Consider the following 25187-nt stretch of genomic DNA (forward strand, 5'->3'; position numbering starts at 1 on the left):
ACATAAACAGACTCACTGTGTGCTCGGGTCAGGTTTCATTAAAGGGACCCCGACATTCAAAGACAAAGGTCAATAGAATTAACAGAGTGGATTTTAAAATGTGCTGTAAAACATTGTTATTATTATACAATCACTGTAGTGAATCATTCATGGCAGGTTTAGCCTTTAAAATAACTATGATGATTCAATTGTGCTTTCATCCCTTATTTTCCAACCACTATGTCAAAAGAGTGTATTAGAGAATCATTATGTAGGAATTCCTTAATATAATCAAAATCAACAGCCTGAGGTATTAAGACGTTTGAGCTGAAAATGATACATTACAAACCGGGAGAGGGCAGATTCTTCAGCAGGATAACGCTGCTTCTCATACTTCACCCTCCACAACAAAGTTCCTAAAAATCAATGAAGGTCCAGGTGGTCCAGGATTGGCCAGCCCAGTCACCTGACATAAACATTATTGAGCATGCATCTCTGGGGAAAGATGGAGAAGGCATTGAAGATAAATCCAAAGCATTGTAATGAACTCTGGGAGTCCTGCAAGAACGCTTTCTTTCCCATTCCAGATGACTTTATTAATAAGTGATTTAGGTCATTGCAGAGATTTATGGATGCAGTCCTCCAAGCTTATGGGAGTCATACACAATATTCATTCAATCACTGCACCATGACTTTACTGTAAATTATTTCTGTTAAGTATCAAGACTTTTGTCTAAGCAAAGTCAGACCTTACTGTCCTAATTAAATAATTAAAAATTATGGCATGATCATATTGTATTTTGGTAAAGTTACCTCTGGTGCCAAATGAACAATAAGAAGTCAAGTTATTATTTGTTTTACTAAAACCCAAGGTGACAAGAGCTCTTTCAGGTAGTGTACAGACAAGAGTAGCAAACAATGAGATAATAAAAATAATAAAGAACGTTTTGACACATCTCACTGTCCAGCAAACAGCTGCTCTTGATTATGTTTGCACAGTAAAGATATATTAAAAGCAGTGTAGTTGATTGTTTTCTGTAGTGAAAGACATGAAAACAGCTATCTGTGGGGGGAAAAATCCCTGGATAAAGTATTATATATCTATTGCTGCCTATATTTGAAATAACAAAACAAATGCATAAAATGCAACCAAACTAATCACAATAAGATATTAATATATTTCAATTAAATGTACTCAAAATAATCAAACTGTGTTATTTTTCCACCATTAAGCACAATGCATGACCATGCTAAAATTAATAAAACCCATTCCTGCAGACCAGCCTAATGATGTGCTAGAGAGAATAACAGTTACGTTAACAAACCCTGCTAAAAGCACTATTTGGCTAGTCATGTAATATGAACATCCATAATCTTTATATAGCCAACAGTGAAAACCAGTTCTCAAGGTATTTTAATTATTTATCTAACCAAACAAAACAAAGTCAGAAATAATAAAACAATGAAATAAACATATTCTACACAATTTAACTTTCCCATCTAAGATGAATGTAGCCTACAGATTTCAAAACAATCTAACAGATATAGGGACATAAAAAAGTCAATCTCTCATGACTCATCAGAAACCAGAATCTTGAAATCATCTTAAAGAGTAACACAGTAAACCACCGTCCGGTCAAATATTAAAAAAAAAAAGGCAGATCATACTGAGACATGAAGCTGTTACATACTGTACTCTTCCTGGGCCACTGAGACTTTGCTGACGTGGTAAAACGTTGCAAAATAGTAAATAATTAAGTCCAGAAGTAAATAAATAGAGAAATACCGTAGATGAAAGTCTGCTTCATTATGTAATTTTTTGTCTCGGTTTAATTTATAGTGAAAGCTGAAAACTTTCTCAAAATTACTGATTGTTAGACTTGGATACCCTTTCTTGTGGATGACTTATAGCATTAAACCTTGTCCTTGCTTACATTAGATGGAAAAAAGCTCCAAAACCTCCTTTTCTCTTCGGCTGAAATGTACATGTTGGATGTCTTAAAAAAATTATTTCTTTCTATTTTGGTTGTTCAGTTTAGTTCATTGAAGTCATTTTGTTCACCCAAAAATTACATTTCTGTCATTAATTACTTACACTCATGTCATTCCAAACCACCAAGACCTTCATTCATCTTCAGCAAACAAATGGAGATATTTTAGATGAAATATGAAAGCTTTTTGACCCTCCGAACAGTGGCGATATTACTTGTATCATTATAATACAGCAATACTCTTGTGCACACAAAAACAACAATATATTTAAGTTTACTTCTTCTCAGTGTACCCGATACTGACAACGAAGAGAAAAAACTGTGGAATAAAATTTTTGTATGTGTTTGTGCATAAAAGTAATCTCACAGCTTCATAAGATTACAATTGAATGACTGAAGACACATTGGCTGTTTTTGGTAGCGTTCTGGACTTCTGGCTGATTATGGAAGGCCAGTGAGCTCTCGCATTTCATCCAAAAATTATCTGCTTCATTTGTGTGCTGATCAAACAAGATCTCTATGTTTTGGAACATCATGTGGATGAGCAATTAATGACAAGACACTAACTAAAGCCTGTTGCATAAAACCGGTTTGGGTTTTTGCTTAGGTATTAACATTTATTTTGATTTTGGTTTTAGTTCGATGGTTTTAATCAGGATTTGTGACCATGGTATCTTACGCTTCATGACTAACCTGGTTAGAGATCACAAACCCAATTTGGACCAATCAGGTTTGAGTAAAATGACATATCTGATGCAATAAAACCCCTCCCAGACCCTGATTTGTTACAAAATATAGTCACTTTTGAGTCAAATAGTCTTTAAGTGCTAATAATTTCCATATATTAGATGAATTATGATTATTTATAGTGATATTATATTTGAATATTATATTATCTTGAATTGCTAATCATTTATTTATATTATATGAATATAAATATTTATATTTGTATTATTTTTGAATATTATATAGTCTTGAAATGTCAGTTATCAATAAGGATTTTAAATGTACAATATTCACATATAAATATGCTTTAAAATATAAAGCTTTTAATACCATTCAAGTTTGAGGATTATTATTCTCTACATTATTAAAATCAAATGATTATTTATTATAAATGTTTATTTATGCCTTGTAGATTTGTGTGTAGGTTGTAAATATATGTGTTTGATATTGATATCTTTTAATCTTCAACAGAGAAGTGAATTATGTTTACTCTCTCGTGAGAAATGGCGCAAACTGACCCACTCATGTCTTCTATGATTGGCTGTTTGCAGGTCTCACACTTTCAGCTAATTACATCCAGAGTTAACCACAAACTGAGTTATTAAACCCTGAGTTGACAGTTAAGTTAAATATCAAGCATTGTAAAACAACTTAACCTGTAAAACAAACTTAACCCTAACCAGGTTGGATTCGTTTGGTTTTGTCAAACCCTCTGCAACCAGTAATTTTGTGCAACGGGCCTCTAATGATTGTGTAAATATGGTGTGCTCTTTTCCATCTCAACAACTAAAAAACAAAATAAATAAATAAATCAATAAATCAATAAATCAATAAATAAATAAATAAACAGTGAAAAGAACGCATCTGATCAAATTGAAATGTTTGCAAAAGCTGTGTAATTCGCTTATCATGTTGACAGACGAGGTCATTAAAATGCGACTGTTATGATAGTTTTATAGATCTGGTTATGTAAGACTGAGCTGAAGTTTTTATTAAATAACAGTTGAAAAGTGTGAGAGCGAAGTGTAATAGTTGATTTAGACATTCTTAAAGTTGCTTGTGCCAAACAACCAACAATAAACAACAAACTAGTGTCTCAGAGTCAAACATAAGCTAAAGAGCTACTTACGCCACACTAAAATCTGTTGACGCATGAAAGCAGCCTATGGTCAATGCTAAAAAGAAACAAACTTGAACCTGAAAAAGTGTGTGATGAGAAACAGCAGCTTTAACCCACGTCTGTTTAACAGTATTTTTGATATAATTTAAATAAAGTAATTTTACCCTTTCATTTTGATTTGTTCTCCTCATTTTACTTAGAAACTAGGTAAACAATACGTGTTCATTAAATGAATCTGGCAACTGAACCACACATCACTTACCCAAATCTTGCTCTTTGATTTCATTTTCTATAATGTCCAAGCACACAAAATAAGTCTTTGGATGTAATTCAAATAATACTTTTATTTTGAAAATAAATATTTTAGCAGCATATCTAAAACTCAAACAAATACAGGTAAAAAAAAAAAAAAAAATATATATATATATATATATACATATATATATATATATATATATATATATATATATATATATATATATATATATATATATATATATATATATACATATATACATATATATATATATATATACATACATATATATATATATATATATATATATATATATATACATATATACATATATATATATATATATATATATATATATATATATATATATATATATATATATATATATATATATATATAATTTTATACATAAATTATTATCACATGTTTATTTATTTAGTGTGCTGTAAACTACATATTGCATATTAAAAAAACCTCACAGCATTAACATTTTCAGTGCAGACAAAGTTCTGTAGGCTCAAATAACAAATCTAATGAGCACCTCATTTAACACAATTCCTCCAGTTAATATAAGCAGCATGAAGAAAAATGCAAGTCCTCGACGAACAGCAAGCTGTTTGGCGGTCAAGACCTCTCCAACTGTGACCAATGCAACAGCATCTGTTATTCCTCCCTCTCCTTTACTGAGTCCTTCCAGGTCTGTGTTTGTATCTGTCTGGCCTTCTTCAGTGTTCTCCTGTGCTGCTTCTGTATTCGGTCAACAATGAAAGTCAATACTGAAAGACACTTAATAAACATCATCATATAGAGCATCACAATACCTTCAGTGCAGCCCTTATTTTCCAAACCAAAGGATTCGTATTTGATCTCGGTGAGTTGAACACCCGCTCTGATCAAAGCCTGAAAATGGAAAGACGAAAACTCTAGTCATCATCTCTAAAAACAGACTGCAGAAATGTAGATGAAACAATAGCTCACCTCTTGAGTTGCTTTTTTCCAGTCTAGTCTGTAAATGAGAATAATGAAGAACAACGACTGTAGGAAGACACATGTAAAAAACCCAATCCAGAGGCCTAACGATTGAGACGAGAGGAGATTGATGGACAGGTTTCAGTGCTAGATCAAGCAGTTGCATCACTACAGTGTCAGAACAGACTGTCTACTACTATAGAAAGCCATTTTCACATTAAATCTATGACATAATACTACCCACATAGCAAAATTTCTCTGGCCCACACAATCAGGTTTTGCTTGGCCCACATGCCGCAGTGAATTACGGTACATGACTGGACCAAATCTGGCTTCCAGACAAGGGCCAAACACAGAGCATATCTGGGCCAAGTCTCAGCCAAGTTAATAACTCATAACTGGGCCTGAACTGGGCCAGATAGGTTGGTGTGTCACGATTGCAATGAAATTGATAAACCCATGGAGTGATGCGCTTTAGGCACACTCTGGGCACACTTTTTCTCAAAGTGACCTGATTGGTAGAATTTTTTTTTTTACTCAAAAATGATTTTAGTGTATTTTAAATGTGGGTCAAGACTGGCCAAACTCACATGGCCCACTTATCAAATTTTTAATACTACGTTTTTTATCTGGCCCAAATCTTGTGTGCCGCATTATAGACGGTGGCACCTCTGCCAAACCCGGGCCATGTTTGGCCCACATGCTGTATGCCAGTGCCGGATGAATGCCTGCTGTGCCAGCTTTTTGCCAAATCTGGGCCAGAATTCTTTGCTACTAGGGTACAAATCTATGACACCCCAAATCAGAATTAGTCATGACAGTAAAACGCAAATGAAAAAAATAAGATAGCGATTTCAAAACGTACTTCGACTTGTATTTTATTGCAGACAATATGAACACAAAAGTTTTCATGTTTTGTCTGGTCAACAACATTTCTTTTGTAAATATAGACATACAGTTTAAGTCAGAATTATTAGCTCCCCTGTTAATTTTTTCCCCAATTTCTTTTTAACGGAGTAAAGATTTTTTTCAACACATTTCTAAACATAATGGTTTTAATAACTCATTTCTAGTAACTGATTTCTTTTATCTTTGTTACGATGACAGTGGATAATATTTCCTAGATATTTTTCAAAACACTACTATACAGCTTAAAGTGACATTTAAAGGCTTAAATAGGTTAATTAGGTTAACTTGGCAGGTTAGGGTAATTAATCAAACTATTGTATAACGATGGTTTGTTCTGTACACTATCGAAAAAATATAGCTTGAAGGGGCTAATAATTGTGACCTTAAAATGCGTTTTAAAAAATGAAAAACTCATTTTATTCTAGCTGAAATAAGACTTTCTCCAGAGCAAAAAAATATTATTAGACATACTGAGAAAATTTTCTTGCTCTTTTAGACATAATTTGGGAAATATTTAAAGAAGGAAAACAATCAAAGGGGGGCTAATAATTCTATAACAACATTTCCTATTATTCAGACCTGCAACACATTCCAAAAAAAAAAAAAAAAAAAAGTTGGGACAGGAGCAATTTGGGGATAGTAATCAGGTAAATTGGTAAAATAATGATGTAATATGAAACAGAGGATGTCAACAGGTGATGGTTTCCCAACAAATATACGGGAGAAAATACTGAAATGTTTAAAAGCAATGCTCCACGAAGAAAGATAGAAAGTACCTTTAACAGTGCCTCATTAAAAGATTCAAGGAATCTGGAGGAATTTCAGTGTGTAAAGGAACAGGACGCAAGCCTAAGCTGAACAACCGTGATATCTGATCCTTCAGGCAGCACTATATAAAAAAAAAATTCAGATTTTTTGCTTGTATGTGACACAGATCGGATCTGTTCTATGACCGTGTAAACACGAAAAAAAAAAAAAACGCGTGCATTCGGATATTCAGAGATTGGTTTCAGGCGTCCTTCATATGTGGAAATAAATCAGATATAGATTGGTTATGTGACAATGTGACTGTCATGTAAACAGACAGATCGGATTTATTGAGGCATTTCATGCGGCTTCACATAGAACAACTTTATTCTCTCCACTACCAGTGCGCAGTACTGCGCACACAGGCAAAAGCTACATCTTCAACTACACACACACACACACACACACACACACACACACATTAGGGCCGTACCATTGCATAAATTGCGTAGGGGTTAATCTGGACTAAACCATTCACTGCTTTTACTACACTTCGCATATTTCGCAGAGCTAGAAACAAGACAATTTCTTCCATCGTGGCTAGTCCCAGATAGCAGGTAGTAATCGGCCCGAGCTCGAGCATCAGCGAGTGTTATCCAGGCCGAGTATGGTCCGCAGCTCGCTCGCGCACATCCGTTTGTGATGATCGTAACCATATCAGGCCCGAGTCTGTGTGTAGAGTCCGGGTCGCTTCTGGCAAGGACTTGGCTTGTTTAACTGATGAAAACCGATTAAATTCTTCTTTTATCTAGTAATTCGTTAGCTACACGTTCCAAGACAATTTGAGAAAATATCCATGGCACGACAGCAACAAAATATCAAGAATATTTTGTGTGTATGGTTAGATGCAAACAAAACAATATTATTTATAAATGGATTATACATATCATCATGGCACAGATGCTAGAATCCGCCTTTATGCATGCGCGACATCGTAAATTGTATGGCAAGTTTAAACGCATGAATTGGATATGGGTCACAATTAAAACAACGTGTAAACAGACAGGCAAACAAATCAGATATAGGCAACAAATCGGAATTGGGCATCAAGACCTGACAGTGCAAACGGGGCCTGAGTCTTCCAAAATACACACACTTATTAATGATTCCTGCTTGTCTTCCTCGTGGTGAAGAGTAGGCAAAATCTGATATGTAGTAAGGGAAAAAAAAGAAGAGCGTGTTCATCAGACGCTGAATTCGAACCGGTTCATGATCGATCACGTCAAAACATGTTGCCATATGCTTTACGTCTCTGTCAATCAAACAGTGATATTCGGGAATCACTCAACCAGCTTATTCCAACGAGGATCGCCATTTGCTCTTAGCCTAAATAGACACTACAAAATCGTGCCTATAAAGCCCATTGGTTAATCTGGCCCTGCCAAGAAGGACCAGCACTCCAAATGTGGAAGCAAATGAGCAATCAGACTCTGAAATGAATAACATAATACATTTTCAGTGGATTAACTTGCTTGGATTACTTATTCAGCTAAAGAATAACAATGCACGCTAGCAAAATTAACACTGTAAATTTTTGATTCGACTCAGACTATACAACATTGCTACAGACATGTTGGACACCATGCATTCATTAATTTATTCATTCATTTTCTTGTCGGCTTATTCCCTTTATTTATCTGGGGTTGCCACAGCGGAATGAACCGCCTGGACATCATGCAATCACAAATAAAAGCTTTTATATGGTTTAAATTATATGGTTTTCATTTTTAAATTAAGTGTCATTTTTACAGTGAACACAAACCATTAGATCCTATGTAAAATGAAGAAAGCTTAAAGGCAGTGCTTTTTGCTATCATCTTACACTTATGAAGTTCATCACAACAAGAATGCTACACGATGCCATTATTTTTTATCGTTGTTGTTCATTTCCATGTCATTTAATTTTGTTTATTTTATATAATGAATGTATTGTTACTTTTACAGGATAACTTAAGGTAAATTTAGGCAAGAATGTTCTGTTGATAAGGTTGTTATTGTCTGCACGTAACAATAACCCCTTAAAATACTTTCAAGGGTTAAAAACAGCTATTAATGGATTAAAACTCTTTCCTGAGGTGTTTTGTTCATATTATGCGACAAACTTGTAATGTTATTTTGTTTATATTTGTTTGTTTCTGCTTTCAGCCTCAAAAAAACTTGAATGAAAATTAAAAATTAAAAAAAAAATTATTAAAAAGAAATGCTTGTATATATTAACACTTACTAGTGTCCGATGAGTGATATTATGATGACTAGTATCTCAACTCAACTCAATTTATTTCTAGAGAACTTTCAACCAACCACAATAGGTACCAAAGTGCTGTACATAAAAACACACAATGCATGCAAACATACAAGGAAATAAAGTATATAAACTTACAACATATGGTTAAAAGCTAAGGAAAATAAGTTTGTTTTCAATGACCTCTGAAAAGGTTAAAAATGTATAGATGTTATTAATGAGATCGTTCCAAAGTCTTAGAGCTGCTACTGAAAATATCTAAACAATTATCATTAGAAAAAAAATGAAGAACTGCTAAATAATATGTACTAGCCACAATTTCTCATATAGCTGATTTCTCAGATCCCCATAGAAGCTTTTATTACTTCTGTAACAATAGAATTGTCACTTCTGAAATAAATACTAATAGCTAATGAACATATGCTTTTGTATAATTTTGCAGTCGTAGCCTGAAAAAAGATAAATAGAAAATAAATGTTAAAACAGTTTGCTGTGCTACAACACAAAAAAGCGTTTTGAATCGAACATAATCTCTTGGCAATTCGTAACTTTTTGATCTAGTGGTTAATTCGTATGAATTTAAATGTTTTGATTCGTACAGTTTAGTACGATTTGCTCAACTCCCAATGACAGTTGGGTTAAGGGGTGGGGTTACATGCCACACCTCCTTTTTAAAATCTTACATTTCTGTACAAATGAACTCGTAAAAATTTGCCACTAAACCGACAAAATGTAAAATAGTTACGTTTCCTCATGAGATAAAAAATTAATAGAAATTAAAGGTAATGCATATTATTTTCACTGTTTGAAAACATAGCTTTAATGTAGTGTCAATATCTTACCAACTATGCCCATGTTGAAAGCAAACATCAGAGACACTCCAATAGGGAATCCCACACAATAATATCCCACCATGTTACAGAGAGCACCAATCTGTTGTTTTCCAGCACCTCTGACAATGCCACCTGTAATGGCCTCCAATAAAAAACACATTTCAATTATTATCAAATGTAAATATGTATAAATGATGTAAATAGCAGATCTCTTGACACAAGTTTTTTTTTAATCCATATATATCTAAGAAAAAGGCTTAAAAATGAATGATCTTACCGAAGTAGCATCAAACAGATGAACAAATCCATACATAACCATGACCTGCGAAACTCTGAGGACAATATCCCTTCAATAAAAAAAGTTATGGAGCCAGTTTATAAGGATATTCTTAATCATTTTATCCTCATTTAGCAAAGAAAAAAAAGAGAGTCACTTTTAAAATTCTGTTGAACACAAAATGAGATATTTTGACATTTTTGGGTGAACCATCCCTTTAAATGTTGCTTTTCAAATAAAGAAGGGTTGTGAGATATTAGTTAAGATTATGCTAAAAGCAACTTACTCATCTTTACTGAAGATGTATCCAATAATGTTGTTAGTTCCAGCAATTACGACTGCAATCACAGTGGAGACAAGCACTACAGCAGAGGAGAAAAGAATCAGCTATTGAAAGAAAACAAATTTATAACATTGCACATACACAAAAAAGTAGATTTATTTATTGTCTTCTTTCAAATCTATTCTTCAAATCTAAAATTAAACAATGTACATAAAATAAACATTCAAAAGTGAAAGCAAGATTATTTTGGTTATCCCGTTGGCAGATTTTTTTTGTGCTTGTTTCAAGTAAAAAACTCACATATTTTTGCTTGTCTAGAAAATCTTTTTGATTTAAGAGTTAGATATTTGGACAAAAAAAAACAAAACATATATATATATATATATATATATATATATATATATATATATATATATATATATATATATATATATATATATATATATATATTGTTTTTTTTTGCTTCTATGGGGATCTGAGATATCAGCTATATGAGAAATTGTGGCTAGTACATATTATTTAGCAGTTTTTCATTTTTTTCTAATGATAATTGTTTAGATATTTTCAGTAGCAGCTCTAAGACTTTGGAACGATCTCATTAATAACATTTATAAATTTTTAACCTTTTCAGAGGTCATTGAAAACAAACTTATTTTCCTTCGCTTTTAACCATATGTTGTAAGTTTATATACTTTATTTCCTTGTATGTTTGCATGCATTGTGTGTTTTTATGTACAGCACTTTGGTACCTATTGTGGTTGGTTGAAAGTTCTCTAGAAATAAATTGAGTTGAGTTGAGATACTAGTCAACAAAGTATCACTCATCGGACACTAGTAAGTGTTAATATTAAGCATTTCTTTTTAATAATTTTTTTTTAATTTTTAATTTTCATTCAAGTTTTTTTAGGCTGAAAGCATAAACAAACAAATATAAACAAAATAACATTACAAGATTGTCGCATAATATGAACAAAACACCTCAGGAAAGAGTTTTAATCCATTAATTTTTTTTTGTCCAAATATCTAACTCTTAAATCAAAAATATATATATTTAAAGATGATTCATTGAATTTACTAAGATAAGTGGGTAGGTGTACACAATTTATTTTGTCTGAAATTAAACAAACTAATTAAGTTGAGCTTTACTAAATTTAATTTGTTGGTTTAAATTCACCCATTTAAATAGTTTAATTTTAAAAACAATTGTGGAAACAAGACAAAAACTAAGTATTTTTTTTTAAAACTAAAATATTTTTATTTATTTATTTATTTTTTTTTATTTAGCAGTGTGGCTTGATATCTTTCACATGGTATCCCACCAAAATGAGACATATTCAGGATAAGTTAAAGCTGTAGAAATAAGTACATACGTCCACAGACTAAAGACACTTTGGCAGACAGTTTGGCTTGTTCTGTGTTTCCAGCTCCAAGAGCATTTCCTACCCTCACACCGGCTGCCACCGCAAAACCCAGAGGAAACTAAACGAAAAACACAGAAAAATAGCTTGGTGAGTTCTGAACATGAACTAGTCCACTATTTGACTAATTGACAGTCATTTAAAAATCAAAAAGTCTCTCAGTTTGCCCAGATTACTAATCACACACTGCAAATAATACAAAAAGTTCAAAAGTTTTTTTTCTGCTTGCTACTTGTTTAAAATACGTGGAAACAACAAAAGACATGTAATTACTTTGAACGATTTATTTGTTTTATGTTAAAATTTTGGCAGCATTGTGGCACAGTGGGTAGCACAATCGCCTCACAGCAAGAAGGTCGCTGGTTCCAGCCCCGGCTCGGTCAGTTGGCGTTTCTGTGTGAAGTTTGTATGTTCTCCCCGTGTTTCCGTGGGTTTCCTCCGGGTGCTCCGGTTTCTCCCACAAGTCCAAAGACATGCGCTGTAGGTGAATTGGGTAAATCAAATTGTCTAGTGCAGTGTTTTTTAACTGGTGGGTCGTGACCTTAAAGTGGGTCGTGGGAACATTTTCAGTGGGTGGCGGAGTGTGTGGTCAAAAAAACAACAAAAGTTTAATTTAAATTATTTTGCTTATACTGGACTTTTATTTTGAAATGCATGTGCGACAACCCTACCGTTTGGCATGTGAAATTTCATTTAATTTTTGCAACAAATATGTCGAAGCGCAGGTGCAACACCAAATATGTAAAGTATGGACTTACATATTTTGACAACAAAAAAAGACTTAAAGCCTCAGTGTGTCATATGTCGTGAGGTGCTCTCACAAGAGAGCATGAAACCTTCTAAATTAAAACTACATTTAGAAACCAGACAACATGTTTTATTAACAATTCAGTTTAGTTGATGGTAACTGAACCTTTCCTTACCCTAACCACTGTAAACAGTATTTGTCGTTTTTCGTTTGTAATATTTTTGAAATTTGATACATCTTGTTAAATGACAGCAATAAAATGTTGTTTATTTGTAAGTGTTGGTGATTTTCTTATGATTTATCTGTCACTACTTGTGTATGTTAACAAATAAATACAAATTAATTATAATTCCTAAAATTGTAATATAGTTCCTTAAAATTTGGGTCGCAACCTGATGACCACGTAAAATGTGGGTCCTATGGCCAAACCAGTTGAGAACCCCTGGCCTAGTGTATATGTGTGAATAAGAGTGTACGGGACGGGCATCCGCTGTGTAAAACATATGCTGGATAAGTTGGCGGTTCATTCCGCTGTGGCGACCCCAGATTAATAAAGGGTCTAAGCCGAAAAGAAATCAATGAATGAATGTTAAAATTGTCTAATTTTAATAATAATAATAATAATAATAATAATAATAATATTAGTAACTATAAAAGTAACTGTGTTTTGTGTTGGGACAACATCAAATATTTGTGTTGGTGCAACCATCTGGTAAGTGCAGGGATGGACTGGCCATCTGGCAACTCTGGCAAATGCCAGAAGGGCCGGACCATTTTTTAAATGTGACCGGTCTGTTTTTTTTTTTTTATGTATTCTTTTTACATGCATAGCTTTTATCTCTTGCAAGATGTGAATATGATGATGATGATGATAGTAATAATAATAATTATAAATGTTAAGGATTGGCCTAATCTGCAACGGCCGGCTGGTTTTGAAATGTGCTGACCCAATTAGAGGCTATACGGATGTAATTAAATCTGGCAAGAATGTGAGACAATCAGTAAGTGCAACACAAGCTAATCGTCAGAGATGGACCGTAAAAAAAGGAAAGGCAATGCCGGAAAGCTCAGAGAAACCAAAACAATGGCTCTAAAATCAGACACTGCCAAATGCATACAATTAACTGAAATAGTCTTGAAAAGGGGCGCAGTGGGTAGCGCTGTTGCCTCACAGCAAGAAGGTCGCTGATTCGAGCCTCGGCTGGGTCAGTTGGTGTTTCTGTGTGGAGTTTGCATGTTCGCGTGGGTTTCCTTCGGGTTTCCATCACAAGTCCAAACACGTGCTATAGGTGAATTAAGTAGGCTCAATTGTCCATAGTGTATGTGAATGTATGTGTATGGGGGTTTCCCAATGATGGGTTGCAGCTGGGAGGGCATCCGCTGCGTAAAACATATGGTGGATAAGTTGGCGGTTCATTCCCCTGTTGTGACCCCAGATTAATAAAGGGACTAAGCCGAAAAGTAAATTAATTAATGAAATGATTGTATCTATAAATTTGTCATAAATGGGTTGTTTTTGTTCCAGTCACATACAATAAATGTTTAAATATCTAGTACATATGGTACTGCTTATATTATTTCACCATCTGTACACTAATGTAAGTAGTGAATGTGCGTGTCCGTGGATGGAGCTGTGTCGGTGTGGTAATGTGGGCTGGTGTGGCTACAGACTGATTTTTAGTCTCAGGCCAGCCCTGGGTAAGTGGATGTATAATTCCCAGCAAGCATTGCATGGGATTGCATCAAGAGGGGAAAATGTTGACAATAAAAGTAATCTTATGTGTTTTAAGACAAAGACTGATAGTTCAGAGAGTGATTGTTCATTTAGTTTGAAGATTTAGAATAGTTTCCGCCTTGCAGGAGGATAAAACATGCTTTGGGAGCTGGCAGATTTTTTTAATGTTCATGTTTGTAGCTTCACTCAGTGAGTAATATCATTGCAAATGCTAGTTATGAGATTGGTCTTAGTTAACATTAAGCTTTATTTCTACAGCTGTTATGTTTGAACTGCAATAAATAACAGACGATTCTGGCTGCAGATTAAAACAACAGTACGCTGTGTTCAATTCACAAGGTCATTCAAATGAAAGGGATTTGACATCCTCTTTTCAAAATTAAGTGTGTTCTTTAGTTCCATTTGCCCAAGATTGAAATAATGCAATTCAAATGAATGCAAATGCATGTTACATTAAGATGACGTTACACCAAAGATTTTATTGAGTGTATCCCACTGTTTAAAAGTTTGGGCTTGGAAAAAGTAAAATAAAGGGGTTGATTTAGAATCACACACACACTATACGCAGGGGTGCTCAATCCTGTTCCTGCAGATCTGCCCTCCTGCAGATTTCATTTTGCTATCCATATCAAACACATCTGAACCAACTAATTAGGACCTGAACACCACTTGATAATGGCAGGTGTTGTTTGACATGGGTAGCAACTGAAATCTGCAGGAAGGTAGATCTCCAGGAACAGGACTGAGCACCCCTGCACTATAGCAATACCACAAATAGCAAAAAATAACACTGATAGTTGACTGCAAAATAATTTAAGAATCAGAAATGACAATAAGAACTGACTTTGATAAATATATCAACAAAACGGTAGTCATTTTTTATATTGTACCATATACATAACGCTGGCCAATTCATAGACGATAGACTGAGCGCCCAGCTCGACCTCACTGATGAGTCCTGCAATGAAAGTGAAAACAAATTGACATAATACACTAATATTTACCTTCCATGTCAAATACTGTTTTGGCATGAATGAAAATCAATTCTATAATCAAGACTTTTTTTTTTCATACAATTCCACACTGTACTTAACCTTTTATAGGCACTCACTAAAATACTCATTACGGGGGTTTATTATAAGGCAATCTCGGTCCTAGAGGGCCGGTGTCCCTGCAGGGTTTAGCTGCAACTTGCCTCAACACACCTGCCTGGATGTTTCAAGTATACCTAGTAAGACCTTGATTAGCTTGTTCAGGTGTGTTTGATTAGGGTCGGAGCTAAAATCTGCAGGACACCGGACCTCCAGGAACAAGTTTGGTGACCACTGTTATAAGGGGTTAACACAGGGGTTTGGCTGTTTTAACACTGCTCCAGAACAGAGTTAACATTATTTTTGTGATAAGGCACCAATATACAGTGGGGATCAATTAGTAAAACCTTCTGTACAATTTTTTATTTATTTATTTAAAATTCTTAGTCCTTTCCTAACAGAGATAAAAGAGAAGTTTTTTATGCATATCATAGGTTACATCTATTCTGAAACACATGGTTTACCTCTTTCAGTTGAATAGTTTGTTTTGTATTTGAGAACATTGTGGATGAGGGCAGGATGTTTGGAAACAGTGCATCTCTAAAAATGTACAGTTGAAGTAACAATTATTAGCCCCCCCCCATTTGAATTTATTTTTCTTCTTTAAATATTTCCCAAACGATGTTTAACAGAGCAAGGAAATTTTCACAGTATTTCTGATCAATTTTTTTTTGTTTTGGAGAAAGTCTTATTTGTTTTAGTTTGGCTAGAATTAAATGAGTTTTAAATTTTTTAAAACCCATTTAAGGTCAAATTTATTAACCCCTTTAAGCTATTTTTTTTTTCGATAGTCTACAGAGAAAACCATCGTTATACAATAACTTGCCTAATTATCCTAACCAGTTGACATAATTAACCCAGTTAAGCCTTTAAATGTCACTTTAAGCTGTGTAGAAGTGTCGTGAAAAAGATCTAGTAAACTATTATGTACCGTCATCATGGCAAAGATAAAAGAAATCAGTTAGAAATTAGTTATTAAAACTATTTTGCTTAGAAATGTGTTGAAACAATCCTCTCTGCGTTAAACAGAAATTGGGGGGGAAAAAATAAACAGGGGGGCTAAAAATTCAGGGGGGCTAATAATTCTGTCTTCAACTGTATTTCAAACTTTATTTTACCCCTAAACAGTATAAAAGAAATAAATAAATAAAACTAGAGCATTTCTGCCTTTAACCAGTCAATGTACTGTTTTTTTTTTTTTTTTTTTTTTCAAATTTGCTCAAGACATCTCGGATTATACAGTTATACAGTGTGAAACTTCATTAAATGTTAACCTGGAGTAAATTGTTAACACTGGGTAAATTATGAGCAGAGTGAAACATGAAGTAAGATAAACTATAGGATTAACTACTGTAGTTCAAGTGTGCAAAGCCATATAGTCTGCAAACCTGCCAGGAATCCACCAATCTCATATGTCCACCATTCAGCACAGAGCATGAGCATGCTGGGAAGAGCCAAGCGGATGAAGCTGCCCCATTCCTGCAGACAATCCCAAGACCAGCCTAATGGTGGGTGAGGAAGACAGAAATATTAACAGAATACATGTGACAAATATAATTTCTTATAGAATAATAAACAATATAATTGTACAGTACCAGAGTTCTAATACCTTTTCCAAAGACAAATTTAAGCACTTTACAAGTGTGGCAAATAACATATTTTACATAAAGACTTCATCACATTCACATTATTTAAGATGCTATTTGTTACAGTATTCTATAGTATTTTATAGTATTGTTGATGGATGGATTGATTGATTGATTGATTGATTGATTGATTGATTGATTGATTGATTCATTCATTCATTCATTCATTCATTCATTCATTTTCTTTTCGTCTTAGTCCCTTTATTAATCTGGGGTCGTCACAGCAGAATGAATTGCCTCTATAGTATTGTAGTGCTAGTAATAGTATTAAGTTTTTTTTTTATTTTTATAGACGCTAAGACTAATTTCTCCATACTTAGGTCACTTTTGTGTGAAACTCTTCACACCATGAGCAGAACAGAAGTCAATCTGGGCTAAACTTAGGATCAATTATCATTGTTTTGGCACAAAATGCATTCAATGACTCAGACACAACAACTGGCAAAAATCTTTGTACGTGCAGAGATCATAGGATTCGAGATCAGGTAGGTCTCGATAGTTCCACCTTTAGGGGAGGAAAAGGAGGAGATGGGGTGGAAGGGGGGAATCTTCCGAAATGAAGATAGGGAAAAAAGGAGAAAATTATCCATTTAAGCTAGGATCACTCGGATTGGATTATTACTGATTACAGATGAGTGGCCAGCAGTGCTCAATCATATCACAGGCTCCTCTCGAAATTAGTTTATGAAACTTCACTTAAAGACGTTTCATACACTTAATCCAAAATTAAAGGGTCACACTTTACAGTAAGGTTCATTAGTTCATTAGTTCATTAATGCATTTACTAAGATGAATAAACAATGATCAATACATTTACTACTGTATTTGTGCATGTTAGTTAACGAAAATGTAGTAGTTCATTGTTAGTTCATGTTAACTCATGGTGCATTAACTAATGTTTACAAGCATGGCCTTGAATGTTAATAATGCATTAGTAAATGTTCAGTTATGATTAATAAATACTGTACATGTGTTGTTTATGATTAGTTCACGTTTGTAAATGCATTAACTAATGAACCTTATTGTAAAGTGTTACCAATTAAAGCACTTTTTAAACCTTGAAAATCCTTGAAAATAGCATTTTTAAAAAACCTGTAAAAAGCCTGTCATAAGCTAAATTATATCATACATACTATACTAAATTATGTCATAAAATATATTATTGTCTATGGAACTTTGGACTGTTATCCATCTTATTTTACATAATAAAAGTAGTTTATTTATTTTCCTTTTTTTTTTTTTTTTTTGCTTTTAATAAGCAAAAACAGACATTAAGTTTTGCTTTTGGTACTGTAAATAACAAGGAGTATAAAAAAGTGCAGTTGATTCCAAACCATGTGTACCCTGAGTATAATAAAAAAATTAAGTAGTATGATACCATATATTGATATCAATCTGCAAAACAAATTATACTCTTTCATAGCTAATATAACAGGAAGCAAATGACACTCAAATGTTTAAAAAACCCATGCTAAAATTGCTCTTTATCATGCTTAGTTTTAAAAGACAAACATGGGATATAAGTCTTTTGGTCTTTTTGGTCAAACTAGTAGTGTTTGTGCTGTCAGGTGGCTCTCACCATCCCAAGTGGCTTTATGCAGACCCATACACCGAATGTATGTATAGAGAATCACGGCCAAGGAATACTGAGAAATAGCATTTGCAGCAGCAGATCCTCTGTGAATACATCAGACTGTCATACAACTGAGAGATGAATAAAGAAAACATGAAAATATGATGACTAAATATAAGGTAAATCAAATCTAGACAGCTTCTTACGGCACACCAAGATCAAGCAGATAAAGGAAGACGTAGTTTATTAAAGCGTTGAGGATGTTCCCTGCGCCTCCTGTGATCACCTGAGGCCAGATAATACCCTAAACAAACAATACACATAAAAAAGAGCATCAGTGTAACAGCAATCTGTTTGGCACATCAACTAGAGTTTGGGTTTCGTTCTCGAGGAGAGCATATAGGACTCAAAACAACAGAGATTACCTGATTTTGAAGATATAATCCCTGTAGCTGATACATAAATGTAGCCTGTAGATTAAACAAATAAATAAATAAAAAACATTGGAAAATGTCAATCAATCAATCAATCAATCAATCAATCAATCAATAAATAAATCAAACAATCAATCAATTGAAAAAATCTCTATTGCTCAACAAGTTTTTGACTACCAATATTACATTAATTTTATTATGTTATTAGTAAATATCAAATTAACATTTGATTTACAGCAGTTCTTCTGGTTCTTGAGTGTAATTGAGAGCCATGTAATAGTCTAGTGATAACAGGACTTCTACAACCCCTTCACCTTTAGCTTTCACTGTGAGCATCACGGTAGAGTATTAAAAGCACTAGAGTTTGGCAATTTGACTGCATCACAATGTATTTTTAGAGATGTGAGTTTTAGAGTCACATTAGTGTAAAAACTAAAAAAAATAATAATTAAAAAAAATTCAGAACAAAATACAGACTGTTACATTGCACACTGGATCATTAATATAAACGCCCCTGGTGGCGTTTCATTAGCCACAATATTTCCTTGTGAGATTACAACAATTATTATTATTTTCCCTATTTTTCATTTGATCTAAGCTTATATTGAGTGAATTATGTATGTGGGACTCCTATTTTTGAAAACGGGACATTTAGGAAGAGTAAATAAGCTCTCAGTGAAACAAACAGCCATGCGTCTGATCTGTTCACAGATCATAAGATTGCAGAATAAGGGATTTAAAAATGCATTCAGTGCCACCCAAAGAGGCACAAGGTCTATTTTAATGTATATTTTGATAATTAAGAAAGTAAGGTGTATTTATATAGTATTTATATATGTATTGTGTTAAATTGACTAAGTTATGAATACTAAAACAAAATACAGTTGAAGTCAGAATTATTAGCCCCCTTAATTTATTAGCCCCTCTTCCCCCCAAACATATAGCTTTAAGGGGCTTATAGTTTTGTCCTTAAAATGGTGTTTAAAAAATAAAAAACTGCTTTTATTCTAGCCGAAATAAAACAAATAAGACTTTCTCCAGAAGAAAAAATATTATCACTCATACCGTGAAAATATCCTTGCTCTGTTAAACATCATTTGAGAAATATTTAAAAAAGAAAGGAAATTCTAAGGGGGGCTAATAATTCTGACTTCAACTGTATATAAAAGCTCAATATAAACACTTACAAAAACTCAATTTGAATTGAAAGCCAATTTAAAAACAATTTCAAATAAACTGAAATAAATGCTCATTTCAAATAGCAAAACTACTCTGTGCTCCAAATTTGATTTAACTCAACACATTAAAGCAAACGCTTTAATAAATGTTTTCTTTGTATATAATTTCTTTGGCGAATCTGTTTAGCAGCTAGCATGATTTGAGGTAGATACAACATTTGAATACAGGTGTAAGTGATCCTATGAAAATGTGTCACTCACAGGCAGAGCAGGCATGAAAATTTTCACATAGAACTGTGAAAGACTGCGAAGAGAGAGAGAGAGAGAGAGAGAGAGAGAGAGAGAGAGAGAAATAAGAGCTCACAAACAGTTAACAAAACTTTACTGACACAAACTGTATGTGACTGTCACATGGGAACATGCTGTGACATTATTTCTTATAACGCATTTCACAATACTTGCATCATGTAAATTTCTTAACACTATGTTTTATCAGCATATAGATTTTGCTAAACAAGCAAAATATCTAATGTAAGGGGGAGGTGGGAGAGTGTCTGTGATGGAAATGTCTGATTACAGTCTGTAACAATACATTTAAGAAATCTTTGAACAAGAATTGCATGATTATTTGTTTGCTTTTCACATACTTTGCCATGAAAAAGGCACACAAATTAACCAGTTTTCTCTTGTTATCATTGTCCAATGCTATTATTGTTAAATTAATCCTGATAAAATAATCCTATAACAAAATATGACCCTTTAGTAATGTAGTATTTTCAAATTGATTAAGAATTTCTATTTTGGTTTAAGAGTAAACCTAACATTTAGAAGTTCACAGTCAGTTGTTTGCAAGACTGAAAAAGAATAATATATGTTAATTATATAAACTACAAAGCAGTTTGCGATCTGTATTGGAATAAGCCACCCGTCTTCATCTGATTGCTTTTGTAAACATGTTATCTCAAATAATATCCTCGCAATTATTTTATTAATTTTTATTAGTTATTTTATAATTTCTAAATGATTTTATGCATTTCATTTGTACTGATTTATTTGCTTTTAACTATTGTGTATTTTTTACTCCATGAATTTATTCATTCATTCATTTTCTTGTCAGCTTAGTCCCTTTATTAATCCGGGGTCGCCACAGCAGAATGAACCGCCAACTTATCCAGCAAGTTTTTACGCAGCGGATGCCCTTCCAGCCGCAACTCATCTCCGGGAAACATTCACATACACATATTCACACACACACACTCATACACTACGGACAATTTAGCCTACCCAATTCACCTATACCGCATGTCTTTGGACTGAGGGGGAAACCGAAACACCTGGAGGAAACCCACGCGAAGGCAGGCAGAACATGCAAACTCTACACAGAAATGGCAACTGAGCCCAGGTTCGAACCAGCGACCTTCTTACTCTACTGCGCCACTGCCTCGCCACTTCATGAATTTAATTATTCGTTCATTTTAATAAAAAAAAAAAAAGTATTCCCCCCTCAGTTTGAAATCCCCTCCATCTAATGTGTAAGAGTTGAGTAAGAGACCTGGCCACATTGGGACTCTGTCGGACAGCCAGCAGGATGGGCTCTGTGTTGATGAGCAGCGCCCAGCAGGGGAAACATGCCAGCAGGAGGATGAGAATCCCTCTCTGCAGTATCACACCCACCCGCTTCAGATTATTACTGCCAAACGTCTGCAGGAGACACAATTTGATTGAATGACACTCGAGCACAGCTCACTCTCACATTACTGAACATTGACTATCAGACCTGCGAGATGAGCGTATCGCATGCAGACGCCAGTCCAGAGCCGATGGAGATGCCCGTCACATTGATAACCTGTCAGCAATAAAGATGCGTTTATAAATGTAATGAGTAATTTAATGAAAGACACTATATATAAGTTCACTTGTAAACTCACAGCAATAGCCAGAGCCACACCGGCTAATTCAGTTTTCCCCAAGTGTCCACAAAACACAGTGCTGACGAAGCTGATCAGAAAGATCATCAGCTGAGAGATAAACTGCACGAAAAAAAATTAAATATCCAGTCAAGCCTGAATTTATTCATACCCCTGGCAAATTATTGACTTAAAATTAATTTTATTCAACGAGCAATTTATTTTTTTTTTTACTTGAAATGACAAAGGCTTCTCCCAATAGATAAAAAGATGATTTACAAGAGGCGTTATTGTGAAAAATATATATATATTTCTCAGCTTTTCTTTACTTTCGAACAAAATGTGGCATGTCCAAAATTATCCATACCCTTTGCAAACTGTCTATGAAAAAATCCAAAGTTCTATACCATTCCAAATAGTCCAAGCTGTTCCTAGGCATTCTAATTAACTCGTTTCCTTGGGAACAGCTGTTTTGATCAACTCAACAGGTGAAAAACAGAAGCTCTCTGGTGTTGGTTTGTGGACAGTCATGGCTAAGACAAAGGAGTTTCAAGAGTTTACATTTAGCTCATGATTTATATATAGCTTGTTTGGAGTGCTGTCCCGGGAGTGAGCCCTGAGCTCAAGGGATCCTCGAGCCCAGAGCTCCCCACTTTCGCAGGGCGAGGGGAGATTGAGCTCAGGTCGATCTCAAACTCCCCCGCTGCTGAGGCCAAGGCGAACTTCCTGAGAGTAAGGTCCCGTTTACACTAGTGCAATTCAGTTTTAATACGGCGTTTTAGAATGAAAACGATCCATGTCCACACTAGCGTTTCACCCAGCGTTTCTGAACAGCTCTCCGTCCACACCAAAACGCTGAAAACGCACATCACGTGACCACACTCACTCTCTGGCATGCGCCGCAGCCTATCTAAAGCCAGATGAGAGCTGTGCTCGGAGTGCTCATCAAGCATCTCCCGCTGGATCTAATCTCACTATATTTGTTAAACGTGATATTTTATTGTTATATATACACACACACACACACACACACACACACACACACACACACACACACACACACACACACACACACACACACACACACACATATATATATATATATATATATATATATATATATGTGTGTGTGTGTGTGTGTGAGTGTATAAATATATATATATATATATATATATATATATATATATATATATATATATATATATATATATGTATTTAAAGTCACAAAAGTTCAAATGTCGTGTCATAACCCCAGAATCATTGCATTTCTCTTTCAACGAGCATTTTAATGTGTCCTATAAAAAGTAAAATTAAACAAATTGTATTTTTTTTGGATTAAACATTAAATGGTTACAAAATACATAGAAAAGTAAAAAAATAAAAAAAAACAATAACTAACTAAAAATACACAATACATTTTCCACTTTATCTACCTTACATTTAGCAACAGTTGTGACGTTGTCACAGTAACATTCAGACTTACCACCGGTCCAGCAAGTTTTAGCAGCTGCATTACTTCTTCTTTATAATTTACTGGTAACAATCTTCTGAGTTTTCTTAGACATTCAGCACAGATGCTTCTCGAAGTCAACTGAGCATCTTCAACTTTCTCCTCTTTTTGATATCCATTTATATGATCCTCTGTATGAATACTGTTCATTTCCATTTTTAAACTTAGTTCCCTGTGATCAAAAACATTAGTTAGCTATAAAACAAATACATATTCACACACAAAAATGTAAATATTAGATCAAACATACCTTAAAATGTCAGCCTTTTTAAAATGAAACCCTCTAAACACTGTCTGGCAGTAGCAGCTTCCTGTTGTAGTACACAAGGTTAGTATATAAACAGCAGTCACTGCATGTACAGATCAGGTTTCATTAAAGGGACCCCGACATCTCCCCAAATAACACCCACTGAAGGCTCCTCAGTGCACAGAGCAGTTTTTCATGTGGCGATAATAGTTGTGAGTTTGCTGCACATTTGCATTCTAGAAACATTGTGGTGCAGATAAGAAAAACAAAACAGGAAAACTTTATCTACAGCGTTTTTCCTTAGAAGTTACCGTATACCGTAGGCAACAAGCACTCCCTAAAAGACATTACGGAAAGATCTATTGATCCACTTTCATTATCGGTTGGCACAAAGCTGTGATCGTCTGTTCCTTCCTATTTGTGATGGACATCTTTATTCTGAAGCTTGGTTTGAACTTCAGCTGGTCATCTTGATAATGTGCACATGTTTAAATAGAGTTGCCGCTTTGTGATTGGCTAATTCGATATTTGCATTAAGTCGAACTGGTGACCTATTATATGGGCAATTTAAGTTTGTATATGCAGAAATGAAATGGGCAGAAAAAAAAAAGACTTGATTTGACTTTTGAAAACAGATGCAGAGTGCACATTGTTTTGTGCTTGATTAGTAAAATAAAAAAACTAAATAATATTGAGTAAGATCTTGTTTTAGGCTCTTTCATTGAGATTATGTAGTTCTGCAAAGGTGCTTTTGAGTTAAGGGGGAAAAACTTTCTTGAAAAACGAGTGGATAGTTTATCCAAAAACAAAAATGTACTCAATATTTACTCTCCCTTAAGTGATTCTAAACCTCAAAATGTTTCTTTCCTCTGTCTAACACTAAACTGAATATTTTGAAGAAAGCTGAAAACCAAAAATCCATTGACTTCTAAAAACAAATACTAGAAAAGTCAATGGTTTCCAGTATTCTTCAAAATATGTCCAGCAGAAGAAATTTAATCAAGCTGGTTTGTGACAAGTAGGGCGAGTAAATAAATGATGACAGAATTTTTAGTTTTGGTTGAACTATCCATTTAAAATCTAACGCAAGTTTAATGATTCAATGATTTAATTGAAAAAAAAAAAGATAAAAAATTGAATGCAAATATTTTCCTTAGACACTTAGCAGATGCTTTTATCTAAAGCCACGTACAATAAGGAAGGGATCAAGCGATTCATTGTAAAAAGAGTATACAACCAAATAAAACAAAGTCTCTGATATTGTTAGAAAAATATAAGCTTAAAAAGGGCCTGTTGAATGTTGCCAGG

At 34.1% G+C, this 25187-nt stretch overlaps 1 protein-coding gene across 5 annotated transcripts; it reads right to left on the reverse strand.

The window, feature by feature from the left end:
- Positions 1-4483: 4483 nt before the first annotated feature.
- On the reverse strand, positions 4484-23943 carry slc47a2.2 (solute carrier family 47 member 2, tandem duplicate 2). 5 transcript variants are annotated; one of them, XM_087299993.2, is made up of 18 exons: positions 23883-23943; positions 23606-23804; positions 22144-22245; positions 21993-22061; positions 21768-21916; positions 20477-20519; positions 19029-19073; positions 18810-18907; positions 18610-18707; positions 16773-16886; positions 15184-15251; positions 11763-11871; positions 10396-10471; positions 10110-10179; positions 9842-9974; positions 5051-5145; positions 4894-4972; positions 4484-4819 (listed from the first exon to the last, which is right to left on the reverse strand). In XM_087299993.2, the coding sequence occupies exons 2-18, from the start codon at positions 23786-23788 to the stop codon at positions 4590-4592; spliced, it is 1761 nt and encodes a 586-aa protein (XP_087156119.1). In that variant the 5' UTR covers positions 23789-23804; positions 23883-23943; the 3' UTR covers positions 4484-4589.
- Between the last annotated feature and the right edge of the window lie 1244 nt (positions 23944-25187).

Source organism: Danio rerio, chromosome 21 (assembly GCF_052040795.2).
Source record: "Danio rerio strain M-AB ecotype USA chromosome 21, GRCz13ab, whole genome shotgun sequence".
NCBI lineage: Eukaryota > Metazoa > Chordata > Actinopteri > Cypriniformes > Danionidae > Danio > Danio rerio.